This window comes from Caretta caretta, chromosome 5 (genome assembly GCF_965140235.1).
Source record: "Caretta caretta isolate rCarCar2 chromosome 5, rCarCar1.hap1, whole genome shotgun sequence".
Classification (NCBI taxonomy): Eukaryota; Metazoa; Chordata; order Testudines; family Cheloniidae; genus Caretta; species Caretta caretta.
The window spans coordinates 23,330,241-23,357,954 of NC_134210.1; the positions used below are offsets into that span (position 1 = coordinate 23,330,241).

Sequence of the window (27,714 nt, forward strand, 5' to 3'; positions counted from 1 at the left end):
GACCATAGATCATTTTAGGGTAGGAGCTCATGAACTGGCAACAATTAAAACTGCCACACACAACCAAAATCTAGGCATTCCAGCTTCCCAGTGAGGTTTTGCAGGGCTCTTCTAGCTCTGGGAGCTCACAGAACGTCTGAGATGGAAAATAAAAAAAGGACATTATTGTAATTATCGGTAGTCTCCATAGTTTACTGATTTAGTTACAGAGCCTTTAAAAAACAGCACGACTGGAGACTCTCAGGAGTGGAAAAATAAAAACTGACACCTGAAAGTCTCAGACTCCACAAAGCATTACCTTCCTTGGCATGAAAAATAATGTGACATTATCTAGCAACAGATCACCTTTGATTTAAAGAACAGGTCATTCTGTCTGAGGGGCAATAACACATCATGGTTCCTCAGCCATAGGTTAAGGACTGCTTTTAAGAAATGGCCTTCTATTTTGCAGGCACAGTAAGGTGGTTAGATAGCATAATACTACCACTTGTGCACACAATTAATTGCAGAGACATTTTATTGCAAGACAGAGGCTGGGTTCAGGCACCTTTGAAAATCAGATCTGATACTGTGTGAGACATAGCTGCATCTTTCTCACCACCTTATCGCATGCTCTCAATTTGTTTAGCAGACGATAAGCCTCTTGCTCACAGCAGAATTAGATGACATGGTATAAAATCACCTCCCACCTTTACTAATATCAGTGGAGCTCAATAATCTACTACTATTGATTGTTTGTATTATGGCAGCACCTAGTGGCTACAACTGAAATCAGGGCCTCATTGAGCTAGGCGCTGCCCAAAACACAGAGTAAAGGAGAGCTCCTACTCTGAAGGGTTTACAATCATAACAGACAAGACAGACAAAGGGTGGGGGGAAAGGAGCACTTTTCTAGATGGGAAAGTGAGTCAGAAGGTTTGTCTACACCGGGGAGAAATTCACCCTATGGGGGTGTGATTTCTAAAGTGCACTAATGTGCTGCCCATTAACTGGTCTGTTTAGACCTTGCTGGTGCACACAGAAGATCCCCTAGGGTGATTTCAGGTAGGACTTTACCCCACCATGTAGAAAAGCCCAGAGAGATTAAATGACCTGTGAGGAATGTGGAAATATTTGTAATATGTTTATGTTTACGAACTATCTGTATGATTCTGTACCTGTCCACCTGGCACCACAGATGACTAGGGAGAAGTATAAATATATTGTTTGAGCACGCAGGGATGTAATCAGGAAGGCCAAAGCACAACTGGAATTGCAGCTAACAAGGGATGTGAAGGGTAACAGGAAGGGTTTCTACAGGTTTGTTAGCAACAAAAAGGTGGTCAGGGAAAGTGTGGGACCCTTACTGAATGCGGGAGGCAAGCTAGTGACCAATGATGTGGAAAAAACTGAAGTACTCAATGCTTTTTTTGCCTTGGACTTCACAGACAAGGTCAGCTCCCAGACTGCTGCACTGGGCAGCACAGTATGGGGAAGAGGGGAGCAGCCCTTAGTGGTGAAAGAACAGGTTAAGGACTATTTAGAAAAGCTGGACACGCACAAGTCCATTGGGCCAGATGCAATGCATAAAAGGGTGCTGAGGGAGTTGGCTGATGTGATTGCAGAGTCATTGGCCATTATCTTTGAAAACTCATAGCGACTGAGAGAGGTCTCAGATGACTGGAAAAAGGCAAATATAGTGCCCATCTTTAAAAAGGGGAAGAAAGAGAATGCGAGGAACTACAGACCGGTCAGCCTCACCTCTGTCCCCAGAAAAATCATGGAGAAGGTCCTCAAGGAATCCATTTTGAAGCACTTGGAGGAAAGGAAGGTGATCAGGAACAGTCAACATGGATTCACCAAGGGCAAGTCATGCCTGACCAACCTGACTGCCTTCTATGAGATAACTGGCTCTATGGATATGGGGAAAGCAGTGGACATGATATATCTTGACGTTAGCAAAGCATTTGATACTGTCTCCCACAGTATTCTTGCCAGCAAGTTAAAGAAGTATGGATTGGATGAATGGACTATAAGGTGGATAGAAAGCTGGCTAGCTCATTGGGCTCAATAGGTAGTGATCAAGGGCTGGATGTCTAGTTGGCAGCCAGTATCAAGCAGAGTGCCCCAGGGGTCGGTCCTGGGTCTGGTTTTGTTTAACATCTTCATCAATGATCTGAATGATGGGATGGACTGCACCTAGACAAATTGGAGGATTGGGCCAAAAGAAATCTGATGAGGTTCAACAAAGACAAGTGAAGAGTCCTGCACTTAGGATGGAAGAATCCCGTGCACTGCTACAGGCTGGAGACTGACCGGCTAAGCAGCAATTCTGCAGTAAAGGACCTAGGGATTACAGTGAACAAGGAGCTGGAGAGGAGTCAACAGTGTGCCCTTCTTACCAAGAATACTAATGACATATTGGGCTGCATTAGTAGAAGCACTGCCAGCGGACTGAGGGAAGTGATTATTCCCCTCTATTTGGCACTGGTGAGGCCACATCTGGAGTAGTGTGTCCAGTTTTGGGCTCTCCACTATAGAAAGGATGTGGACAAATTGGAGAGAGTCTAACAGAGGGCAACAAAAATGATGAGGGGGCTGAGGCACATGACTTATGAGGAGAAGCTGAGGGAACTGGGCTTGTTTAGTCTGCAGAAGAGAAGAGTGAGGGGGGAGTTGATAGCAGCCTTCAACTGCCTGACGGGGGGTTCCAAAGAGGATGGAGCTCGGCTGTTCTCAGTGGTGGCAGATGACAGAACAAGGAGCAATGGTCTCAAGTTGCAATGCGGGAGTTCTAGGTTGGATATGAGGAAACAGTATTTCACTAGGAGGGTGATGAAGCACTGGAATGCGTTACCTAGGGAGGTGGTGGAATCTCCATCCTTAGAGGTTTTTAAGGCCCGGCTTGACAAAGCCCTGGCTGGGATGATTTAGTTGGGGTTGGTCCTGTTTTGAGCAGGGGGTTGGACTAGATGACCTCCTGAGGTCTCGTCCAACCCTGATCTTCTGTGGTTCTATGATCACTACCCCTGGGGGGAAGAGCACCCATGGAAAAAAATTAGTGGATGCTTAGCCCCCTCCAGCAGCCAGCTACCCCCTCCCTCACAGTGCCTCCCATCCACTGGCAGCCCTGCCAATCAACTCCTCCCCCACCCAATGTTTCCCACCTGCCGTGATCAGCTGTTCTGAGGCATGCAGGAGGCGCTAGGAGAGAGGGGAAAGAGTGAGGATGAGGCATGCTGGGGGGAGGGGGCGGAAGTGGAGTTGGGGGGGCTTGGGAGAAGGGGTCAGGTGGGGGCGGGGCCTGCGGCAGAGCGGAGCGGGGGGTTGAGCACCCCTGGGGCCTGGAGGAAGCCAGCGCCTGTGCATTAGTCACTCGGACTATCAGGGCTGGAATCACCACATTTGAATGGAAAACCCTACTGAGACAATGGACGCCTCAAAAACCAAACATCAAACCCTAGAGCAAGTTACTTCTTGCTTGTTTGCAAAAAAAACATACTTTTGATAGCATGGTGGAAACAATGCATTTTCCAACCAGTGCTAACTGATATTTTCCTCCCCAATGGAGTATTGGAAATTTCTGTGAAAGTTTTTACTCTCTCCAAGCAGCTCCAGCGACATTACTAATAACAATCCTATTCATTTCCCCCACATTTGGGATTTTACTTACTGAGCCAGAACCTCTGCTGGTATAAATTGACATCTTTACTGAGGTAAATGAAGCTATGCTGGTACACGCAATCTGAGGATCTGGCCACTTTTGTTTTACAGGTGACTTGTTTGACACCGTGCATCACATTCTAAACCATCCATTGCTGGAGGTCAGCCCTTTTCCTAGAGGGAGGAGATTCTGTGCCCTCTAAAACACCACTGCACTTGTACTTCCCCATCTTAAACCAGTGAATGAACCCCACCCCTCACCCCTACACAAGAAACAGGAAGCATGAGATATTCTGCTGCCTTGGGAAGACCTTCTACCACCTCTAGCACAGACGTCCCCAAACTGTGGGGCACGCCCCCCGCAGGGGGGCGCAGAAGGTTGGGAGGGGGCTGGGCCAGCCCCCATGAGGGGCAGGGAGGGAGAGCCATCCAGCTCCGCCCAGCTGTGCTCTGGCCCCACCCCCAGCCGCAGCCCTGGCTCCCAGCCCCATCCCCAGCCACTTGTGCATCCCTGCACCAGGCTGCAGGCCCAACTGCTGGTCCCCACCATGGCTTGGCTGCAACTCCGCCTCCAGCCTCAGCTCTTGGCCACGGCTCTGTTCCCAGCTGGGTGGGGGGCAGAGGGGGAATGGAGCTGCACCGAGCCATGGGCCCGGCTGCCAGCCCCCACTGCAGCCTGGCTGTGGCTCTGCTCCTGCTCCAAGACCCACCCCCAGCTGTGGCCCCAGCCTCAGTCCCCTTATCCCTGTCTCCATCCCTTCTCCTGAGCCATGGCCCTACTCCCAGCCCCAGCTTGGGGAAAGGGGGGGCGTGGATAGAGATAAGGGAGAACACGACCCTGAAAAGTTTGGGGACCACAGCTCTAGCAGATCAGTATTAAAGACAACCCATTGTGTTACGCAGCAATCCCTATGCACTGCAGATCTGCAGTAACCGCTTTGCCCCTTACCTTGCCCCACTGACATCCACGCCGACCATTAATTGTCCGTTCAGGGAAAGAATCTCATCTCTCAGTCGCACTTTCCCACATTTCCCTGCTGGGCTATTTTTCTTTAAGTCCGTTATCCAGATACAGCCAACATCAAGCACTGGGCCTTTGTGCCCTTTCCTCTTTTTCCCTCCTCTCCGTTTCTCTCCATAGTCTCCAAAAGCAGGGATGTTCCCAAAGCTTAAGCCAAGAGCCTCATTTTTGCCCATCTCCTTAGTAAGGTAGAGCGTGCAGATTTCCATGTCTAAAGTGCTGGGACCACTAGGCTGCAATTTGCTGTCATCCACGGAAAAATTTAGCTGTATGTACTCTCTCAGCTTCTGAATGGCAGACTGACACAGCCTCTGCTCTGGCCCTTCCACTTCCTCCCTCAGGCTGTTTTGCAGCCACTGATACAGGAGGGGGAGGAAAAGCATAGCGTTCTCTTGAGTGATGGGCATTATGGGCACCCAAGGATCCCATCATGTGAAGGATGGCTTCCTGGGTTCACTATGCAGGGCTTCACTGATCCTCCTTTCAGAATCACGGTATCCGTCAGCGTCACCCCCAGCCATGTTCAGAGAGAGAGAGCACACATGGGGAGCCACCACTCAGGTCCGGCGCTGTTGAACTGTTCAGTTTGGCAAAGAATAACAGGACGCTTTTATGAAAACACTGAAACAATTGCTGTGGACGGCTCAGCAAGAGGAGGAAGGAAGTGTCAACGAATTCTTGTTGGGCTACTTTTACAGCTGGCCAGCTACAAATTACACTGGAATCCAATGAGAATTCATTCCACAAGGAATGTTGTCAGTTCATCACCATAGCCACTCAACACCTGCTTGGCCTGCAAGATAAAAACAGAAGCATTACGATCCTGGTCATCGTTCCAGCTAAAATGCTGCTCAGCTGCTCTGCTCATTAGACACAAAAGAAAATTTTCCTAACGTGTATTTCATAGTCTATTTTGTTCTCCCTTTAATTTTTAGTTATCAGGTTATGCCATTCTGTTGGCTTAGAGCGCAGGGTGTACAGTTCTCTCCCCAATCACCGTTTTTATTATTCTCTTGTCTACCACTTGGGGGCATCACCTATCCTTCTCAGGAAGAGAATAAAAGGTCATCCAAACAACCTGACGTGCCAATAGAGATCAAGGCCCTATAAACAATAGTATACTCTGTGTCGGGAACAAAAGACTAATACAGCAACTCAGAGGCAGTGGTAAAAGCACCTGGAGAATGGTTCATAGCCACTGCAAACAAACAGCTTCCATAAATTTCAACAGGAGCTGTTCAGAGTCAGGACTGGAGAACCAGACCCTTAGATTCTATCCCCAATTCAACTGGAGATGGCGAATAACGTTAGGGATGTTACTTATGAACCTCTTTGTGCCTCAGTTTATCTGTCTGTAAAATAGGTACAATGTAATACTTATTTACCCACTTCCCAGGGCTATCGTAAGACACAATAAATGGGCACAAATGATGCCTATAATCCTGTGGATCCCCAAGTTATAGGTGCAAAACACTCTCATCATATACAACTTCCTCCACCAAGTTTTTAAAGTAGTGTTCAATGCCTCTCAGAGGCCAGTGTAAAGTGCGTGACTATAGTGACCACCACTCAAAGCTGACATACAATGGTGTGACAGCATGGTCTGCCTTATGAACAGGAGTGACTAGTGGTCAGCCCAGCCCACCATCCAGCATGGCCCTTTAAGGATTTTCAAAGGCCCAATAAATAAGAACCTAAAGAAGGATAGGGATAGAGAGATAAGCAGTGGTTGGGAGAAAGGCCCTGTTTCTTTAAAGGCCTGGCACCAGGAGCCTGGCAGAGTGAGTAGGGCAAGACTCCTCTTTCCCCCAGTCAGGGGATACACTGGGAGGAAGGAGCCAGGGTAAAGGCTTCCTTCTCTCTTCCAGGGTGGGCAGACACTGAGAGAAGGCTGGCCTGCTAGACCTTCCAGTTTGGAAGGCTAATTACTGAGGGTGTTCAGCTGAAGGGAGCTGGAAAAAGCTTTGCAGCTATTTCAAGACAAGAGGCCTGAGATACAAACTCCAGCCCAGAGAGAGGGCTGAGAGGGGGGACTTCTGCTTGAAGGAGACACATATCAACTAAAGGTAAGTGACAGAGGGCTGCTTGCAGTATAGCCCAGCTGCTGCAGAGGAGGCCTGGCAGTGGTCTTTGAGAAAGCACCTTCATAGCTGGCTAAGGAGACGCTGTGAGGAACCACAGATCCAGGCAGGGATAGCAGAGTCCAGAGACCTGGTGAAGATGTTGACAAGTGGGATGAAGTTAGAAGCAGCTCAGGAACGTGGCAGAGGGATCAAAGAAACATGCTTTATCCACCCAAAACTCGATCCCTGGGCTGGAACCTAGAGGAGAGTGTGAGCCTGGGTTCCCCTACCTAGTTCCCAGCCAGACCAAGAGGGGGGTGCACAGGCATTAAAAGAATAACAAAGGCCACGAATGAAAAGTTACAGATAAACATCGGGAGACCAGCTCGAAGGCCATTAGATTTTGAGTTTACTGTTTTGGGACTTTTTCGTATACTGTGGAAGGAGAATGGACTGAATAGTGACCTGACTGCAGAACTAGGCCACAGGAAACAACAGATCACTGTGCACCAGAACGGCTAAAGGGGGCACTACACTGAAAAACCCTGCAACATCACACCTGGATATGTGGAGGTGCCTTGGAGGTGAGATTTCAGGACTAATTGATCATACAACTGTCAATAACTATAGACAAGGCTCAGATTTATTTTAGGTTATGCAGAAGGTTAAACTCATGGTTCCTCTGGCCTGTATCTATGAATTTCTAAATTTTGTTCTCATTTGGTTAGAGCTGACAGTGTTCCCAGGGGAGCAGGCACCAGCTGTTAATTTGGGCCACCATCCTGCAAACAGCTCAGCAGAATGGGGAATCTGTTAGTTTCTGCAGAGGCATAGGAGTCCACCCACATGGAGCGCATTCTAGGTTCGGGGCCATGGATTGCACCAAGCAAATCAAATGAGAGTACTGTATAATTAGCGATGTGATTATTTAAAACACACACACACACCTTTGACCTGGGAAAGAAGACTATGGCAACCATCAATAGGAAATAGGCTTCTGAATGAAACAAGCAGCACCACTGTACAGGACTAAAACAGCTCCATACCCAACAAAGTCAGTGTCTGATGTATCAATTGAACACATCCAGCCTGGTGAGAACAGCAGTTACAACAGCCCAATATACACACTAGCAAAAAAAGGTGACAAACTGGGTGGCAGATTTCTCTTTGGAAAAAGAAAGATCTCACTGAGAAAAATAGCAAACTGAGCACTGAGCCAAAATGGAGTTTTACTCTGGACTTTGGGACCTCTTTGTGAACTTTTTTATTCATCATCACCCTGTGTTTGCTTTTGTGCGCAATGCGTTCCCCAAACAGCTATTTTTACTCTCTCATGTACAAGACTTGTGTACAGAATGCTGTGGCTTTTTTTTTTCCTAGCGCTGGTACTAGTCTTCCCTCACAGAGCTGGCACAGCTGGGAAATGGGGAGCATAAAACAGGATGATGGCACTCCCCCGCCACTGTGTTAAGATTCTGGTTGAGTCACTGAGAATGCTTCCGGGGGCATTTGCTGCACGCCCACTTGTTCTGGCCTGTGGTTTAAACCCACGACCTGGCTCTAACTAACCACATTGACAGGGATTTTTGTTGCATTTTTTTAAAAAAAGCACAAAGTGAATTAGCTAAACTTCACAAGTTGCACTATCAGTGTCCCCCTGCCCCCCCGCCCCCCTCCCCACCCCGTCCATGGGCACTGGGGAAAAGCCACCAAACTTTATACACTGTACACAGCATGGTATAAATTAGAGTCTCATTTTAACAGACAGGTTAAATGGTGCTGCTACCTGGTATTAAACTGTGTGAGATTAGAAGGCTGCATATTACTCTAGCATACAGCCCCAAACACCCCTCCCTGAGGGAGACCTACAGCTGTACATCCAGCAAACCCACACAGATTAGTAATGGACAGAGCCTCTTCCTTTTCTCCAAAAATGAAGTTAATGAGTCAAATACTCTCAGAGTTTGGCTGGAAGCATTTCCATCACCACCATTCCGGGTGGTTCCACGTGGGGATTTAATCCTAATTGGTTCCACAGATGGTGGCTGTTGTAAGGGAGACACGGATATCAGTGTATTTGCAGGCAAGGTCACGTCCCCTTCTCGGCCAGCACTGCTCACAATTTGTATACCATGGTCCTCTAAGAACCTCCTCTCCCCACGCAACAGAGGCTTTGAGCCCTTTTTGCTGCTCCCGCTGCCACTCCCTGGGGTGGTTTTCTGCCTGGAGATTTTCGTGATAAGGTTTACTGCAAAAGCATAGACCTAAGAGTGAATCTAGCCCACAGGCCCTGCAGCCACTGAGAGCCTGGTCTCCGCTAGGTTCCACCTACAACTCTCACATTAAATTTTCCCCCAAAGACCGAGTCGACAGGGACACCCACACACAATGGGGAGTTCTCACGAAGGGCACGTCTACACTTGGAGCTGGGGGTGTGATTCCTAGCTTGCATCGAGCAGCATGCTAAAAATAGCACAGCCGCAGTAGCATGGGCAGCAATAAGTGGCAGCATGGGCTGAGGGGTCGAGTACAAACCCGCCTGGACACTGCGGGTACATACTCCGTACTGTGAGCCTGTGTTGCCTCTCACGACTGCCCATCCTACACGACTCTTTTTAGTGCACTAGCTCTGGGTGAGTATGTCTAGGTGATGTGGGACTCACACCCCTAGTGCTAAGTATAGACACACCCTAACATGAAGATGTTTTTCCCTTCTGATAAAAGCTTCAGTTAAGGAGGGATTTAACTGGGTAGAGAGAACACACCTGTTTCTGTGGGTCTCCAGTCTTTTTTGCTCCAGAGGCTAATATGAGTAAATGGCACATGTCGGGGTGACTAGTTTTTTTAGTTGGATCTCTCAGACTAGCTGAGTGGTGGGAAGAATGGGCTCCAGAAGTGGGTGTATATGAGAGGAGAATAATACAACAATATTTCTTTAGATGACCCGAGGCTTAGACTTTATCACAAGAACCCCATTGCGTATTTGGATATCCTGATTCCATACATACTTCTGTTTCTTTTTCTGACAAATTGAGTTTTTCCTTCCGTGGGTGCCCTTTTCAAAAAGAACTATGGAAGGAGCTCTCGAGCCCCACTTCCTTATGGGTGAAAAGAGAAATAATAAAGGTCATAAAAATGTCCCACTACTGGTTTTTAAAAGTTGATTTATGCGCGTGACCCCGGCAGATACAATGTTTAGGGTTAATATTCCTGCCATATAAAAGCCCAGCCCCAAACACCAGGAAAATGTACATATGGTTATATCCTTTTCACTCCTCCAGTGGGATCAGATTAGAATTGTGTTAGGTTATATCTTTTCAGCTATTTGTGATTTCCCCTGAATATGAAAATAAAAATAAAACAAGTGAAACAAGCCCATTACCAGTCAGACATTCATTCATTGGTTTTTTTTTCTCCCATTCAAATTGAGTTTTCATTCAATAGTGCCTAGTGGTCAGCCCAGCCCACCATCCGGCATGGCCCGTTAAGGATTTTCAAAGGTCCAATAAACATTCTTTTAATTCCTGGTGGCATCTAACAGCAACCACATGACACTGAGAACAAAATAAATCTTAATCTCAGAAATAGAGTCTAGCTGTCAGAGTTAATGGACATCTTACTCCTGCAGGAATTCAGCATAGGAGTAATTCATAGGATGGGGCTGTCACCACAGGAAAGGTCCTATTGGAGTCATCGCAAATCTCAGGTTAAGTTTCAGCATGAGTAATAAATTTGGATCAGGGAGGAAATTAATTGACACTAAAAGCTTCTGATTAACCACAAAAATTAGAGATAGAAGAGATCTATTAAAGTCATCTAGGTCCTAATTCAATGAAACGGATGTGAAACTTTCCACTGAAGCTGGATCAAGTGCCTAATCCAGCCCAGTGCAGACGCGTTCCCTACAATGCATTCTCCAGGGCTTATACCTGCCATACTTTTCTTATGTTGACTAAGAATCAAAAGAAGTCAGATCTGTTCAAGCATCCAACCTTCCTTAATCAGCTACAGTAATTGACAGGATTCTATGACATCCGCCTAAGCAGGCTCCGAGGACCCAAACTTGTAACAGTTCAAACAGAGATGCATAGAACTGGGCAGGCAAGTTAGAAATATGCCCAATTCTGTGGGAACATTTGAGAATGGCTCAAACGTCCTTTTGGAGTTTTCATGGAAAATACACCAGGCCAAGCACAAAGCAGCACCTGCATTTCTGTCCATCTTAGAGACTTATGTATTTATCCTCAACACCCCTGCAAAGTAGGAACATACTATTATCCGCATTTTTCAGTTTGGGAATCACATAGGTAGTCCGCGGTTGAGCAGGGCATTGAACCCATGTCTTGTAAATTCCAGCCTAGCACCCTAAGCACTGGATTATCCTTCTTCTTATACATATCACTAAGGCTTTGTCTACATTAGGATTTTAGCTTTCCCAGGGGTACAGACACAGTTAACGCTGAACCAGGGTAATTTCAAAACTGGGGAAAGCTGCACCAGTTCCAATCATTAATAATAGAGCGGTCACGTTTTCCAAAAACCTAATGGCACCTTTTTCTAATCACTTAATTTTGTAACAGAAGAACTTGCTCCGAAATCCTATCCATTATGATCTTTCTGCAGGATGGAAGAGCTGTATTGATAGAAACTGACCGTTTCTCCCCATGTGGAGCATGGTATCTGCAATTCTAAACTTGTTCAAGGCCTATATGTCTATTACCTCCCTGGGCCTAGTAACCTTTTTTTCTTTTTTAAATGCACTGCATGTAACGGATAATGGAGTGCTGGTTTGAGACAGCAACACTGTGAACTTTAAAGGTTTAGTACTTAGAACAAGATTCTGACATCTCTTACACTGGTGTACATCTGGAGTAACATGACTTCACTTCATTGACTTAGCCCAGAGTTCCTGTACATAGGTATAACCATGATTAGAATCTGGTCCTAGGTGTGCAGTTTCCTAGAGAGTATCCCCAAAGTTTTAAAATATCATTGCATCACTGTGTGGGTAACTGCCAGTGTCTGTGTGCATGTAATATTTCACATATAGTGCCAAGCTTTTATTTTCAGAGGGAAGCTAAAGTTAGAATCTTAAGTCTATATTTAGCCACTTAAATAAGTGACCTCATTTTCAAGAGTGCAGAGCACCAACAGCTCTCGCTGGTCAACTAGTCACCTATAAAAAATGTAATAAAGAGTTATCTGTATCTCCTCAGTACCTGCAATGCTGCATTTCACATTTTCAAGCCATTACCAAAGTATTTCTGAAGTAAGTGTGCTATGTTGCTATGGGTTTGTCTACACTGCAGCTGGGAACATGCTTTCCACAGCGGGTAGACATACAGGCACTAGCTCTGCTCAAGCCAGTGTGCTAAAAATAGCCATATAGCCAGAGGTAGCATGGGCAACAGCTCAAACTGGCTGCCCGAGTATGTCCCCAGGGGTCCAGGCAGGTTTGTATTCAAGCAGCTAGCCCAGGCTGCTGCCCCGCTACATTGCTATTTCTAGTGCACTAGCTCAAGGAGAGCTAGCACATCTGTTTGCCTGTGTCGGGAAGCACACAGCCAGCTGCAATGTAGACATGCCCTAATCCCTTATAGGAATTCACTGTTTACAGTAGTCCTTCCTCAAAGGGACATTTAAAAAAATTTATAAATATTATAAAACATGTCTGCAAGTGCTTTTAAATGTTTCCACTTTTCACAAAGCCTTCCTGTGGGAAAGACCTTGGACAATAGTTATTCATAAAACAAGAAAAGCCAATGCATGTAACCTGTGAAATTGGGTCCATATTGGTTCAGAAGGTAAGGAAACCAGAATTACAGACCAAAGCATATGACGTTGTAATGCTTACATTCTAAGCTTAAAGGAGCAAATGCACTTAAATTTGTAAAATGCATTTATGATACATACCAAGAAAAGAAAAACGTGCAGATTCAGCACTGCAAGTTGAATATACTTGGAAACCTGTCTGATGTAATTTTACAGTGTTATTGGAAGTGTCACAAAGAAAAACAAGCTGCATTCTATGATCACTAACCTCTGCAATCATTAAGCCTAAGAAAATTATTGCCAGATGTAACAAGATGAACTTCCACATAAATATTTCCAAAATCTATTAAACTAATCACCTCCAATCTCATCTGATCATCACATAGCTAAAAGTAATTTATTAGCAATCTACTGCAAGTGTTCAAATGCAACTGTACCAAGCAGGAATTTTGAAAGACAATATTGTAAAGTAGATTTTGTTAGTCTATAATCTCATCTCTATCATCTCTTCCTTATTAGTCAGTTTATCTCTGATCTATTTTTCCTTTAAGTTCAAGTTGCATTTCCCTCTAAATTTGAGGATTTTCATGCTTTAAATTGTATCTTTACTTTAGTTTCCACTGAAATTTCTTGAGGACAAGCCCGTGTTACAGCTATATGCAAATTTTATGCCACACAGTAGGACCACACTCATTCTTACTGATGTCTGGGGAAGTTGTTGGAGATGACTCAGCTACGTGAAACAGGGCCTGATGCCACAAGTGGCCCCACACAGATAGCTCCCCCTTCCGGCGCAGTTGACTGCAACGGGACTCTATATGGGTACAAATATCCACTAGTTTGGAGCCAGTTGCACAATTTGGACCTCAGTAAGCATGTGAATAAAGACAATAGATCAGCTCCTCAGCTGGTGTAAATCATTATAGCTACACTGAAGTCAATGGCACTATGAAGATTTACAGCAGCTGAGAATCACTGCCTCATAAAAATGTATTTTGCTATTTCGTTCTAGTTGTATCCTACTATACATTGTAGTGGTAAACTCAGAATTTATTTCATCTGATCTCTTGGGTAACATTGCCCATAGAACCTCATCAGTAATGCCTGCATCAAGCCCTGTAGCACTTGGTTGAACTAGACAGAGTACCTCACTTAAAAATATATGTGCTGCAGTAAATTTTATAAACGTAATGAAAGGCTTAGCAATGCACAGCTTCACAACAGTTCTGTGCTACTGAACCTTGGAAGGGCATCATGGAAAAAACATCTTTTTGAGGCAGCAGTTTACAAAGGATGCAGTTTAATGAGATTCTGCTGCATTTCTGCTTGTTACAGTGGTCTGAACAAGACCTTTACCGCCTTTCCTTCCTATGTAGAGGTGTATATTTCAGTGGGGTGGGAGTTAACACAATTAATGTAAGTGCCTGAATAAGAGCTGTTGAGAGTTCACAGCACAATGATAAAAAGACTCAAGAAACAGAGAAGGTTTTAATTCTGTATTTGCTTGTATCTAAATAAAATGCCAACTCCATTACAAGCATGCTGTAGAAATACACAACACTTCTTGGAAACAAAAATACCAAACTGTACTGCAGAATTGTCTTCAAGTGTCTCAAAAATTAACTCTCCCCCCCTTTCTATTTGTTATGACTAAATTAATTTTTGTTGTTGTTCAAACATCTGTACAACCGAAGGCTCATCAGGAAAGCATGTGTGATAACAGAACATTCCTTGCTTGACCCTTCTAGCGAATCCAGGGCAATGTACACTCCTAGTTCCTGCTTTCTGAGGTTGGGAAACTTTATGGTTTCTTCTGGAGTTTGAAAAAATAAAGGATGCTTCTCACATTCCAGCAATAGCTGGGTGGGGTATAATGTCATGGCCTTCAGTCCAATGCCTCTAAAACAGCTTTGTCTGGCTGGTGCAACATCTGTATGTGGCTTTAATAAAATAGCAGTGTAGGAGCTGAGTTTAGTTTATTGAAATGTTAGCTTACTCTTCCTTCTAGCAACATTTAATAGTTTATTCCAGAATTGCAGGGATCCACATGTGACAACTACAGTACCTGGTATTGCTGCAGCTCTGGGATTCTTACCTATTGGACATCTGCTTGTGAGAGTAAAGACTTGATAAACACAATGTTCCCTAAAACTTGCCCAAAACTTTTGGCAAAATCTCTGGACCCTGTTCTTCAGGAACTCCCCTTATCATCAGTCATGTTGGTCAGCTACATGTTATTTCACTGACAACCTTTTTATCGTCTGAGGCCATAGTTTCTACTACAGATTGCCAGACAATTCTTATACTGTCGTAGTAGTTTCTAGGATTCCTTTAAAATATTTGTGAATTAAACCCCAAATCTTTGGAAGAGGGTTGTTGCTTTTTTTAAAAGGTCTATTAATCCTGACTCGGTACTCCTGCCATTCATGCTGCACACACAAAGGAGGGAATCCCATCTTCCTCAGCATCCCTCAGCTAAGGCCAGAGGAAGAGTCTTGAAAGTGAAGTCTGGCCTTTGGGCATTTTAAATATTCAGGACCCTGACTTGTGGTCTTATTGGAATGCATATGCATATAACTCTGTTCCCAGTATGGGGCTTACAGACATGCTATGTGAACTTCCCCATTTTAGAATCTATATATGTGTATAGAATAGTATATGATATTTCAAATGTGTAATGTAGGTCCTGTCTATGGGACACTGGAAGAAAATATGAAAGAGGCAGCAAGTTTTGTCCCCTCTCTGAGCCTTTTACAAGAGTTTTAAAAGAACTGGCCGGGGAGCTCACTGGACAATTGATGTTGATTTTCAATAAGTCTTAGAGCACTGGGGAAGTTCCAGAAGATTGGAAGAAAGCCAATAATGTGCCAATTTTTTAATACAGTAAACAAGATGACCTGGTTAATTATAGGTCTGTAAGCCTCACATCGGTCCCAGGCAAGATAATGGAGTGACTGATATGGGACTCGATTAATAAAGAATTAAAGGAAGTTAATGTAATTATGGAAAATAGATCCTGTCAAACTAACTTGATGTCTTCTTTGGATAAGATTACAAGTTCGGTTGATAAGGTAATAGTGTTGACATACTAGATTTCTGTAAAGTGTTTGACTTGGTACCGCAAGACATTTTGATTAAAAAAAACTAGAACAGTATAAAATTAACATGACACACATCAAATGCATTAAAATCTGGCTAATGGTTAGGTCTCAAAATGTAACTGTAAATGGAGAATCGTTGAGTGGGTATAATTTCCGGGTGGGTATAATTCCACAGGAATCAGTTCTAAGCCCTATGTTAATTTAACATTTTTATCAATTACCTGGAAGAAAACATAAAATCATCAACAATAAAGTTTACAGATGACACAAAAATTGGGAGAGTGGTAAATAATGACAAGGACAGGTCACTGATTCAGAGCGATCTGAATCGCTTGTAACACTGAGCACAAGCAAACAATGTGAGTTTTAATACAGCTAAATGTAAATGTATACATCTGGGAACAAAGACTGTAAGTCATACTTACAGGATGGGGGACTTTACCCTGGGAAGTAGTGACTATTGAAAAAGTTTCAGTGGTTGTGGTGGATAATCAGCTCAACATGACCTCCCAATGGGACCCTGTGGCCAAAAGGGCTAATGCGATCCTGGGATGTGTAAAAAGGAATCTCAAGTAGAAGTAGAGAAGTTATTTTACCTCTGTATTTGGCACTGGTACAACTGGTGCTGGGATACTGTGTCCAGTTCTGGTGCCCACAATTCACAAAGGATGTTGATAAACTAGACAGGGTCCAGAGAAGAGCCAGGGAAATGACTAAAGGATTAGAAAACGTGCCTTATAGCAATAAGCTAAATAGACTGAGCTCCTTGAGCCTAACTCTGAGAGGGTTTAGGGCTGACTTGCTTACAGCGTATATGTGTGAAAGGTCTCAGTAAAAAAAAAACAACCCTAAAAAAAAAAGAAACCTATGTAAAAATCTGAAATTCTATTAACAATTATGAAGCTAGAGGACAAGTCTAAAACACCTACTTTAGCGGTTTAAAGCTATAAAAAGGGGGGAAGGGAAGAACTAGCAACATATAAATATAAAACACTTTTTAAAAAATCATCAATTTTAATTTAAAAAAAAATTATTTTATCCAACCTGCCGTGTAGAGAGCCTTTCTTCAGCAGATTTCTGCACTTCTTTTAGACTGCCTTAAATGCCAAGGCAATGCAAATCTGACCTACAGTTAGACTGTATCAATTTGCAATTTGCTGTGTTTTTCTCTCAGCCAAATAGTACAATAAACATCTGAATTCCAACAGCTCTGCTTTCATTAGCAGTCTCACAATAATCAGTGGACAGCTCTGAATAATGAATCAGAAGCTGTGGACCTTAAATTGTGCATGGGGCTAGTAACCCCATCAGATAAAACATAAAACAAAAATGACTACAGAAACGAGCACCAGGACCCATATCAGCATGTAGCAAGCTCAAATAAGTGATCATCTTCATGTGAAGAATATGACAAGTATTGGTCAAACCTGTAAGGAAGTCCATGTCCTGAGAAGTCCCTTGTTCAATGCAAGATCAGTAATGAAAATCAGATTTTGGAAATGAGAAAAAGTCTGAAACTATTAAAACTTTAAATAATTGAAGAAGTGGACAGATACCATCTTGTGATGTCCTTGGAATAAGTGAGTGCAAGAGGAACAGGTTTGAACAAGGTACAATTTTTGAGAAACAAATAAGACGATTATTACTCCTGGAATTTGGATGACAGACAAAGCTGGCATAGCAATACTAATGTCAAATGACACAGAACAGGCATTGACTGAACAGAAATCAGTCAGTGCAAGAATTACTAGAGCTCACTTTCAAACCAGATTTTTTAAACCAACAGTCATACAATGCTATGCACCAACCACCAATGATGGTAACACCACCTTAGATGTCAAGCAATGAATATCAAAAGCAACAAACAACTTTCATGAAGCCCAAAAGTTTTGGGAAAGTATCATGATTGGCAGTGATACAAAAATATGTTCTTAACACCGGTATCATGTCTATCCTCCTCTGTGGAGCAGAGACATGGAAATCCATAAGAGCAATTTATAAGAAGTTCAACTCATTCCAAAGTAAATGCCTGAAGAACATTTTCAGAGTTCACTGGAAAGAGTTTTTATTATAACATCAGAAATCCTAAGTAGAGCAAACCAATAAAAAGCACGACATATGGCAAGACGACGACTATGGACATATTTAGGACATGCTTTAAGGATGCCACCAACACAATATACACATCGAGAAATAACACTGATACCATCTGGAAGGAGAAAAAGAGGGCAACATAGAGAAATATTACACAGAATAGAGAGAGAACCTAAATTCATCAACATGACACTTGAAAGCCTGAACAGACCAGCACGAGACCAAAACAAATGGCAGAAACTGGTGGATGTTCTATGCACCTGGATGAGGGAGGATAAAGAAGAAAGAATAATCAGTGCATTAAAGAATAAGGAGTGGTTAGGTAGTGGAATGTGCCTTCAAGGAAATATTCAACACCTTACAGTAACTGGATGCCAAATCCATTCCACTGCATCATGGCAGTTTGAGTTCATTATTCCTAAAACACTTCTGCATCCGATGAAGTGAGCTGTAGCTCACGAAAGCTTATGGTCAAATACATTGGTTAGTCTCTGCGGTACCACAGGTCCTCCTTTTCTTTTTGCAGATACAGACTAACACGGCTGCTACTCTGAAACCTTCTAATAGAGAGGTGTCTAAACTAGCCTTGGACATCCAGTCTGGCACTGCCATAGTCTTCAATGACAGATTCTTCTTCTAACTGTTCTTAAAGTTTTTCCTAAATATTCCCTAATGCAGCTCAGTCTCATTATTTCTGATGAATCAGAATAGCTGATCCCTGTCGTCTTAATAATATTGCTCGTGTATTCTCTACACACCCTTTCAGGCTCATTTTCTCTAGAATGAGCATACCTAGTTCCCTTAACCTTTCCTCGGATGTCTTGTTTTCCAAACCTTTTCATCAGAATGGCTGTTCTTCAGTGAACTCTCCCAAATCAGTCTACAGCTTTTCTGGAGGTGTAGTGTCCATCACTGAACACAGGACTCCAACACAGGCTAATTCTGTCCATCTTTGTGGGGGGGGGAATGACACCTATCACCAATATATCTTGGTACTGACATGAAAAGTATAACCTGTGCCAGATGGCTCAGAATAAATATCCCACTTGTTTTGGATGGAATGATGAACACACACCAAACAATCAATATTGCAATTCACAAATAAGCAAGTAATCTAGGGCTGGACGGCTGAGGGGCAGATGAAAGGCTATTATTACACAATAACTCCCAGGAGGTGAACAATGACACAGCACTTGGCAGAGCCAGGTTTTTCAGAGAATATTTTTGCAGGTAGCTGCATTTTCAGTTCCACTGCAGTGCTTTGTACAAACATCTCTCCTGGTCTGCTTTACAAACTACTTACAACGGTTACCGAATCAGCCATTGTAACACAAAACATTATCAAATTTATATACAGGCTTCTTAAAATTTAAAAACCTGTTCTGTATGGTAGGAGGGAGCTCACACCTAACTAAACTGTTTGACACTGAAATCAAATGAGAGTCCTATGGGCTCTGGAATAGGCTCTGAAGATCCCTCACACACTCCCATCTCTAATTCAGCATACCCTCCTCTCACTCCCTAATTAGCCCCACATCACCATCACCATCCTTGTTTATGAGGGAAATAATGGTTAGAATTTCTTATTACTAGGGCCCTATGTAAATTTCACAAAGGGTATGAAACAGTGAGATTCATTCGATCCTTCAAATTAATTACGTTTGTTGGTGAAATTCTTTCTGTGCAGACGCTGTGAAATTCAATACTTCATCATTTATGCTGTTGTGAATTTTCTTTAAAAAAAAAAAAAGATTTGCACAGGGACCTATTTATAGGACACCTTCACCACTGCTTCTCAAGTCAGCAGGAGGGGCCCTCGGGATTTTTTCCTGAGGCCAGATCTACACTAGCAACCTACGTTGGTATAACTATGTCACACCCCCCTAAGAAACGCAGTTATACTGACCTAACCCCTGGCATAGACAGCGCTATGTCAATGGGCTTCTCCCATCAACATACCTACTGCCTCTGGAGGTGGAGTACCTACACTGATAGAAGCTGCTCTCCCGTCAGCGTAGGGAGTGTCTTCACTAAGCATAACAGTGCTGGAAGTGTAGACAAGCCCTAAGCCACAAGGGATGGTAGTCTACATACAACATATAGCAAAGCTATCGGTGAGCAGAAGGAGCTGGAAAAGGCTTGGAAGCCAGATCCTGCCATATGGAAGGCCATGGATTCATGGGGCTCCCTGGTAGCATCTTGGGTTGGCCACTCCTCCTCCTGGATATGCTGTGCCACCTGCCCTGCATCCAAAAGGGGAAGACACAGTGAAATATCAGACACTCAGGAACCACAGATCTGTCCTCCCGTTCTGTCCTATGAGGCCTGAGGTGGAGAATCTGGCCCACCGGGGAACAGCCCTGGCTTTTTCGCCTGGTCTCCTGCATGGCAGCGCAGAGCAGTACCAGTGAGGCTGCCCACAGAAGAGTAGTTACTTACTGTAACTGGAGGTTCTTCCAGACGTGTGTAGTCCCTATTTGGATTCCAGACATAGGTGCACATGTGTGCCATGCACCAGAGCCAAAACTATTTTATAGTAGTGTCTGTTGATCCGCATGTGCATCATCCGTGTGTCTGTGTCTGGGGCTGTAAATGGCTGTGCGGGTCAACGCTGCTCCAGTATCCCTCTTACCGTAAGCAATGGAGTCCGCAGCAGAGGGAATGGAGGGTGGGGATTGGAAACCAAATCCCATCTTCGAATGATGGTTCCTATATGGTTCCAGACATGGGTGAGTGGCGAGCAGTGCTCAGCGTGAAGGTGGGTGTGTAGACTCAGGAGAAATCACAGTCTGTAGAACGGTTCAGCCAACAGCCGCATCCATCGCCACTGCCAGCACAATGGCGTAGTGAGCAGTAAAGGTGGGAACGGAGGTCCATGTGGCTGCCTTGCAAATGTCCTGCCAAGACAGGTTTGCGAAGTAGGCCAACATAGCTCCAGGGGGAGGAGGAAAATGGGAGAGAGTGCAGCATTCTGCATTGCAACAGGAGATCCATTTAGAGATGCACTGCGAGGAAAGGGCCTGCCCCTGCAACGTTCCGCAATGGTGACGATGCATCTGGGCAAAGCACGGAAGACATGGGTGCATTGGAGGTAGAAGGCCAGTGCCCAGCGGACGTCGAGACAATGCAGTGTTTTTGCTCTTGGGAGCTGTGCAGTTTGGGTTAGACGATCGTAAGGTGGATGCTTTGGTTGAGGTGAAACAGGGAGACCACCTTGGGGAGAAACTTAAGGTGCAGGCACAGGGAGATTTTGTGTTTGTGAAAGATGGTGATAGGGGTCAATCATCATAGCCACCAGCTCGCTAATGCGCCTCACTGAGGTGATGGCCACCAAGAAGATCACCTTCATGGAGAGATGGGTGAGGGAGCAGGTCACAAGGGATTCAAAGGGTGGTTTAGTGAGGGCAGAGAGGATGATATTTAGGTCCCAAGAGGGGGTAGTTTTCCACACCAGCAGGAAGGCATTGAGCAAGACTCTAAGGAAGCGAATGGTGTTTGGGTGAGGGAAGATGGAGGAACCATCCACAGGGGGGAGGAAGGCACTGAGCACCACCAGATGGATCCATATGGAGGAGCGAGCAAGGCCCAACATCTTAAGTTGGAGGAGGTAGTCCAGGAGAATGGGAATGGAGATGGACTCCAGTGGGTAATGGTGGCAGTGTACCAGGGGGTGAAGCAGTGAAACGCTTCCATTTCGCTTGACAGCAGGCTCTGGTAGATGGCTGTGTGTGAGGACGTCGTGCATCAGGATGGAGCACACTCTGTCTACATGCGAGCCCCATCCAAATACCAAGCCGTAAGGTGGAGTGGGCCCAGGTTGGGGTGTCACAGGCATCCCTGCATCTGAGTGAGGAGATCCGGGTGGGTGGGAAATCAGATTGGAGGACAAGCAGAGAGGTGGTGGTGTTCAATGAACCAATATTGGCAAGGCCAAAAGGGCGCTATCAGGATGACCATCACTCAATCCCGTCGCATCTTGCGCAGGACATGTGGGAGCAGGGAGATGGGTGGAAAGGTGTAGTGGACTTTGGTAGTCCAGGGCAGGAGAAGAGCTTTGACCCATGAGCCCACCCCGAGGGCCCCGCTGGAGCAGAAGAGGGGGAGTTTTCAGTGGTCACGAGCGCGGTCCCAGCACAGCATGCCCCACTGGCAAAAGACAGAGTGACGCGTGGGATCATGGAGCTCCCAGTTCGTGATTCACATAGAAGGACCTGCTGAGCATGTACATCAGGGAGTTGCTGGTGCCCAGAAGATACATGGTGTGCAGCGTGACCCACTGTTTAATGCACCAGTTCCAGAGGTGGACAGCCTCCACACAGAGGGAGGGAAACCTGGTGCCATATTGCTTGTTGATATACACAACGGCTGTCATGTTGTCGGATCGCAGCTGAACATGCTATGATCTCGTGAGGGGGACAGGCAAGATGGGCAACTTGGGAGTTCCAGGATGTTGATGCGCATCCTCACCTCTCTCTGCATCCAGAGGCCCTGAACCCTGTGACCATCAAGATGGGCACCCCACCCAGTGAGGGAGGCATCTGTGAGGAGAGAGGTGTGGAGAGTGTGAGGGGTGAACAGGGCACCAGACGAGACTTTGGACGGATTGCTCCACTACGTGAAGGAAGCCAGGACAAAGCAGAGGAGCAGGACTGGCTTGTCCAGATAGTCCATCTGAGGTCTGTAGATCAAATAGAGTCATAGTTGAAGGCAGCACATATGGAGGTGGGCATGGGGCATTACGGCCAAGGCAAGAAAAGCATTGGCGGATACGCGTGTGTGGATTGCGGCATAGCTGCACAATGAGAAAGGTGAGGAAAGCACAGCTCATAGTCGAGTCCAGGTGTGCCCCAATAGAGGTGATCTCTTGGGTAGGGATGAGGACTGACATTTCTTTGCTGCTACAGATACCCAGGCTGGCAAGGAGATGGTGAAGGATTTGGATAGTGGAAAGGAGTCAAGCAACCACCATCACAATGAGGAGGCAATTGTCCAGGTAGGGAAACACAGAGTGGCCGAGGTGTCGCATGTGGGCTGTGACAATGGTGAAAACTTTTGCGAACACACGGGAAGCTTTGGCAATACTGAAGAGGAGGACACAGAGCTGGTAATGGGAATAACCAACAGTAAAAGGGAGAAATTTCTGATGAGCCAGGTGGATGTCGATGTGGAAACAGGCATCTTTCATACCTAATCATGAACAAGAAGCCCTGGGGGACGGATGGAATAACAAGTGGGAGCATGACTATCCAGAATCAGAATTTGCGTATGAACCTGTTGAGCAATGGGAGGTCCAGAATGGGGCAGCAGCAACCCACTGCCTTTTTTTTTTTAAATAAAGAAAATAAGGGGACTAGAATAGAACCCTCAGCCCTACTAATAGCGGAGGACGTGCTCTTTGTTGCCCTTCCAGAAGAGGGCATCTACCTCCTCTCAGAGAAGATTGCAGTGGTAGAGATCTCCACAGCTACCCTGGGATAGGCAATGAGGGGGGAAAACGAGAGGAACTCCATCAAGTACCCCTGGTGAATGATGTCCAGCACCCAACTCTTAGTGGTGATCTTGCCCCAGTTGTGGGCGAACAGGGCAAGAGGCCCACAAAGATGACTGGGGCACCATGGGAGGGGATTTGTGGGTCTCGATAGAAGAGTCAAAACAGCTGTTTGGATTGCAGAAGTGGTAGCACTTGGGTAACAGGGTCATTGAATGTGTGGACATTGGCGAAACGGCTCCTGTGGGTGTTGAAAATAGGGCTGGTAGGTGGTGTGGGGGTGGAGACGAAAGGACAGATGTTTGCTGCCTGCAAGGCAGGGCAGGGGGGTAGATACTGAGCAATTGCAGAATGGTGTGGGAATCCTTGAGGGAGTGGAGGGATTAATCCACCTTGTTGCTAAAGAGTTTTTGATTGTCAAAGGGAAGGTCCTTGAGAGTGGTCTGGACCTCCTTAGGAAATCCAGAGGACTGGAGCCAGAAGTCTTGGTAGAGTACAATGCGAGTCACTAGGGGGCGGGATGTAGTGTCAGCAGTATCAACCATGGCCTGGAGGGTCACCTTGGTGACCAGTTTGCCCTCATCCACGACGGTGTTGTTGTTGAGCGTGTTCAGTTGCCGCATGCACCATGAGGGAGTTGTGGGGGGGGAGAGAAACAGGAAGTCCATACCCTGAGATGGGACAAAGTATCGCCACTCAGCACACTTTGGAGTAGGGGCACAGGAGGAGGCCAGCGTGTGCCAGACTGACTGTGATGGTTGTAGGACGGCTGCATGGATAGGGAGGGCGGTTGGAGAATATCCAGGAACTGGTTTTGCAGGTCCTGGACTTCTTCCACCATGAGGTCAAGAGCCCTTGCCACATGCTGAAGTAGGTCATGGTACTGTCTATGGTTGTCCAGAGGGGAGAGGGAAGGTGGAATTAATGGCTCATCCAGGGACAAAGAGGCTCTGGTGGGGATCGGAAGGACCGGTGGTGCCAGTTGCACAATGACTATTTCTTCTAGTTCGTCACACCCAGAGGGTGGCGCAGCGTAGGCGGGGGACAGCTGGTAAGATAGCGGCAGTGGTACCCCACGGTTCTGGTAGGGGTCCCAGGGAGGCCAGGTAGAGCCAAGCATATGGATCACCTGGCACTGGCAGGTCCCAGGGCTAACAAAACCACAGCTCAGCGGCAGGGTCGTACGTGGATGGATAGGGTGGGTGTTGCCTGGGATCCGGACTGTGAAAGCGTGCAGGTGAGGAAGAGGGTTCTGGCTCAGAAAACTAGTCAGACTCTGAGGATGAGTTCAGTAGAGGTGGAGCCGACGGTGGTGTGTGGGTGGAAGAGGTGCACCACTCTGGGAGGAGTAGGAGAGGTTCATCTGCTGGAAAGGGAAGCAGCTAAGGATTGGGTGGGGAGTGAAATGCAGCGGGGAACCGGTGTACGGGAGCATCAGCTTGGCTGTGGGCATCCACGGTACCAGGCATCCTGGCGCAGAGGGAACTGGGCATGGCAGTCCAGAAGGGCCCAGTGGTGTCGACTGTGCTAGCAGTGAAGATGGTGACAGACCAGTAACTGCAGGTGAAGGCGGTACCTGTGGCTTGTAGTGGAGTTTCACCTTATGCTCCATCTGGGGCTTCTTGGGAACTGGAGCAGCCAGGTCAACGCGCGACTTCTCACCCGGCCCGACTCAGGGAGGCAACGCTGCATTTAGGACCAGTCCCTGTCAGGGAGCCATCCTTTAGCCTATGTCCGTGCTTCTGATGCCCCTGGTGATGCTTTGGCGGCTGCAGCGGTACAAAGAGTTCCAGTACTCGGGAGGAAGACGGAAGGGCGTTCACCGGTGGTGACAGGTGCTATTCTGGCAGAATCACCAGTACCAGATCTCATTGTGCACATGGGTGTATTATAGCCTCCTCCATCAGAAACTTGTGGAGATGAAATTCTCTCGCTTCCTGAGTCCGAGGTGGGAACAAGCACCAGATGGGACAGCGGGCGACCACTGGTGCTCATTACGCATAGAAAAGGAGCACGGGCACAACGTTTTTGAAGAGGGCTTACTCTGAGCATAATCCCCAGAAAGGGCAGGGGGTAATCTCCCCACTGGGGGAAGAAGTCCAGCAAGGGAGGCTAACAAACCAAGAACTTTACAAAGGCTACTATATACAACTCTGGCCAAGTGGCATCAACCTGCACACCTCTTATAGCCTTGGACGCAGACATGCAGACAACACACGTGCGGGTTAACAGACCCTACTACAAAACAGTTCCAGCTTCGGCACATGGCACACATGCGCACCCGCATCTGGAATCCATATAGGGACCATCACTCAAAGAAGAATGCTAGGTTATCTACCACCTTCAAGGGTCCAGATCACTCCCCGCTCCCTTTCTCCTGCCCCGCAGGGATCTGAGTAATCCTTCAGCACAGAATGGAGCCCCTGGAGTTCACAGTGATACTACCAAAAAAACAGATGTCAGTTATGTTACTTAAGACTCACAGAGGGCTTGTCTACTCTGGCATTTTACAGCACTGCAAATTTCTCGCTCTGGGGTGTGAAAAAACACCCCCGTGAGCGCTGCAAGTTTCAGTGCTGTAGCTGGTAGCTGCGCCTCTCATGGAGGTTTTTTTAGAGGGCTGGTTTTTTTAGAGGGCTGGGAGAGAGCGCTGCGCTGAGACTACACAAGCCATGCTTTAACGTTACCAGTGAAGCTGGGAGGAGGGGAGCAAATACACTAGAGCTCTGCAAACTGTAGAAGGAGCTGGTCTTTCCAAGTGTGAAAGCTCTTGAGGACTTGGAAGCAAGCAATGAGAGTTCAGCAGCTAGGAAAGCCAGAACATGAGTCAAAGATATTCTTTCCATCAAGTGCCAGGCGGTGTTCATGCAACCTTCAATGCTTTGGGAGTCCCATGTTCTCTCTCTCTCGGCAGTTACTATATGACAAGTAAACATGGACCTGATTAAAAGCCTCAGCTCTGTCCAAACAGTTGTGAACATGTTATGACTGTACAAGGGGGGGGGGGGGGGAGAAGATGGCATTTCTAAAGCCTAACAGAAGAATTGAAAAGGACATCAGTGACATACTGTGGAACTGAATCAATTGTACTGAGGGGGAAAGTGGGTGGCGGCTTCTATTACATCACATCTAATCATGGGTGACTGGACTGAGAATCAGCCTATTTCTTCGCTAGATTGTTCAGTCCCTTTCAGAGTTTCCCGTACACATAATACATATTATAAAGTGGCTTCAGGAAATATGGAAAAACTTACTGGAGAAATGAAAGCACCAGAGAAAGAACAGTGCAGTGGTTAGGGAGCTAGCCTGCAACTTTGGAGATCTAGATCCAATTCCATGTTCTGCCACAACCTTCTGGCCTGACCCTGGGCAAGCCACTTAGCCTTAGTTGCCTATATGTAAAATAGAGATGATACTACTCACAGGAGCGTTGCGGGGATAAATACACTAAAATACTGTGAGGCAAATACTATGGTAATGGAGGCCACATAAGTATGATGGAGACAGGACACACTGCAAGAAAGATCCTGCAATGATACGGGGAAGGGCAAGATCCCACTAGGTCTTTTCTCATCTACAATTCTACTAAAATATGTAAGACTCATTTCCGGTTATTGACATGGACATTTCTGTTCCAGCTGATGACACTACAATTAGGTGCATTATATCGGGTATTATATTGCTTTAAATGTTAGAGACAGCTGGAGTTACCCACCCCTTCCCCACAAAGTACTGAGAATGTGCATTCTCTGCTCATCTGTTTGCCATTAGACAGAGAAACATGTTTTGATTTCCAGCTTCATGCTTTTTATAATTATTTTGCTCCCAATGACTGGAAAACTCAGAAAACATACACCAAGTTTCTTCCATGCAGTTCTTTGGGGGGGTGAGTTATGCATTGTATGGCAGGTACCCTGTATTTCTGGCATTTTCTTTTTCAAAATCTCCTCAAGGGAGGATCACATCAGCTGCTTTCTCAGGGGTACTGTGGAGAGCAGATGCAGCAGACCAAAAATGAGGCAGTTATGATCAGTGTGGGTCTGCTGCCCCTGTTGTGTGGTGGGAGATATGCCTATGGTGAAGTGCAAGAGAGTGGCTGATGGGTCTGCCTCTCTCCCCCCGCATCATCCACAATGAAAAACACCAAGCCTCTCCAACTAGAGACAGGATTGCCAGGCTGCCACCGTACACAGGGCTCTGGGGGAGGAGCTAAGAGAGAAAAGGTGGGAACCCAGAAGACAGAGACTAGAAGAAACAAACATGTAAATAAGATAGACAAAATTCAAGAGACAGGAAGAGAGAGACACCCAACTTGGATATGTGGAGTCAGAGGACAGCTTATTTTGGAGGCATGGAGAGAAGTGACAATGCTAGACTAAGCTCTCATCCCTAAAATGGTCAAGTCAGCTATTGGGATAATATGCTGAACAAGACCTCAAAACACAAATTAAATCAGAGTTCTGCTCCAACTGGCTTGAATGAGGCAGCTTCCTTTTATCTCACCTGGCACAGCTTCTCCCTCCAGACCATGAG

The 27,714-nt window shown here is 45.9% G+C and overlaps 1 protein-coding gene across 6 annotated transcripts in view; it reads right to left on the reverse strand.

Annotated features, from left to right (window-relative positions):
• Positions 1 to 27,714, reverse strand: part of PDZD2 (PDZ domain containing 2) — a 320,331-nt gene that overhangs the window by 217,534 nt on the left and 75,083 nt on the right. For all 6 annotated transcript variants that reach the window (XM_048851666.2, XM_048851665.2, XM_048851664.2 and 3 more), the window contains one exon: positions 4,592 to 5,456. In XM_048851666.2, the coding sequence (XP_048707623.2) occupies positions 4,592 to 5,070 (479 nt within the window). In that variant the 5' untranslated portion in view covers positions 5,071 to 5,456. The remainder of the gene's footprint in view (positions 1 to 4,591; positions 5,457 to 27,714) is intronic.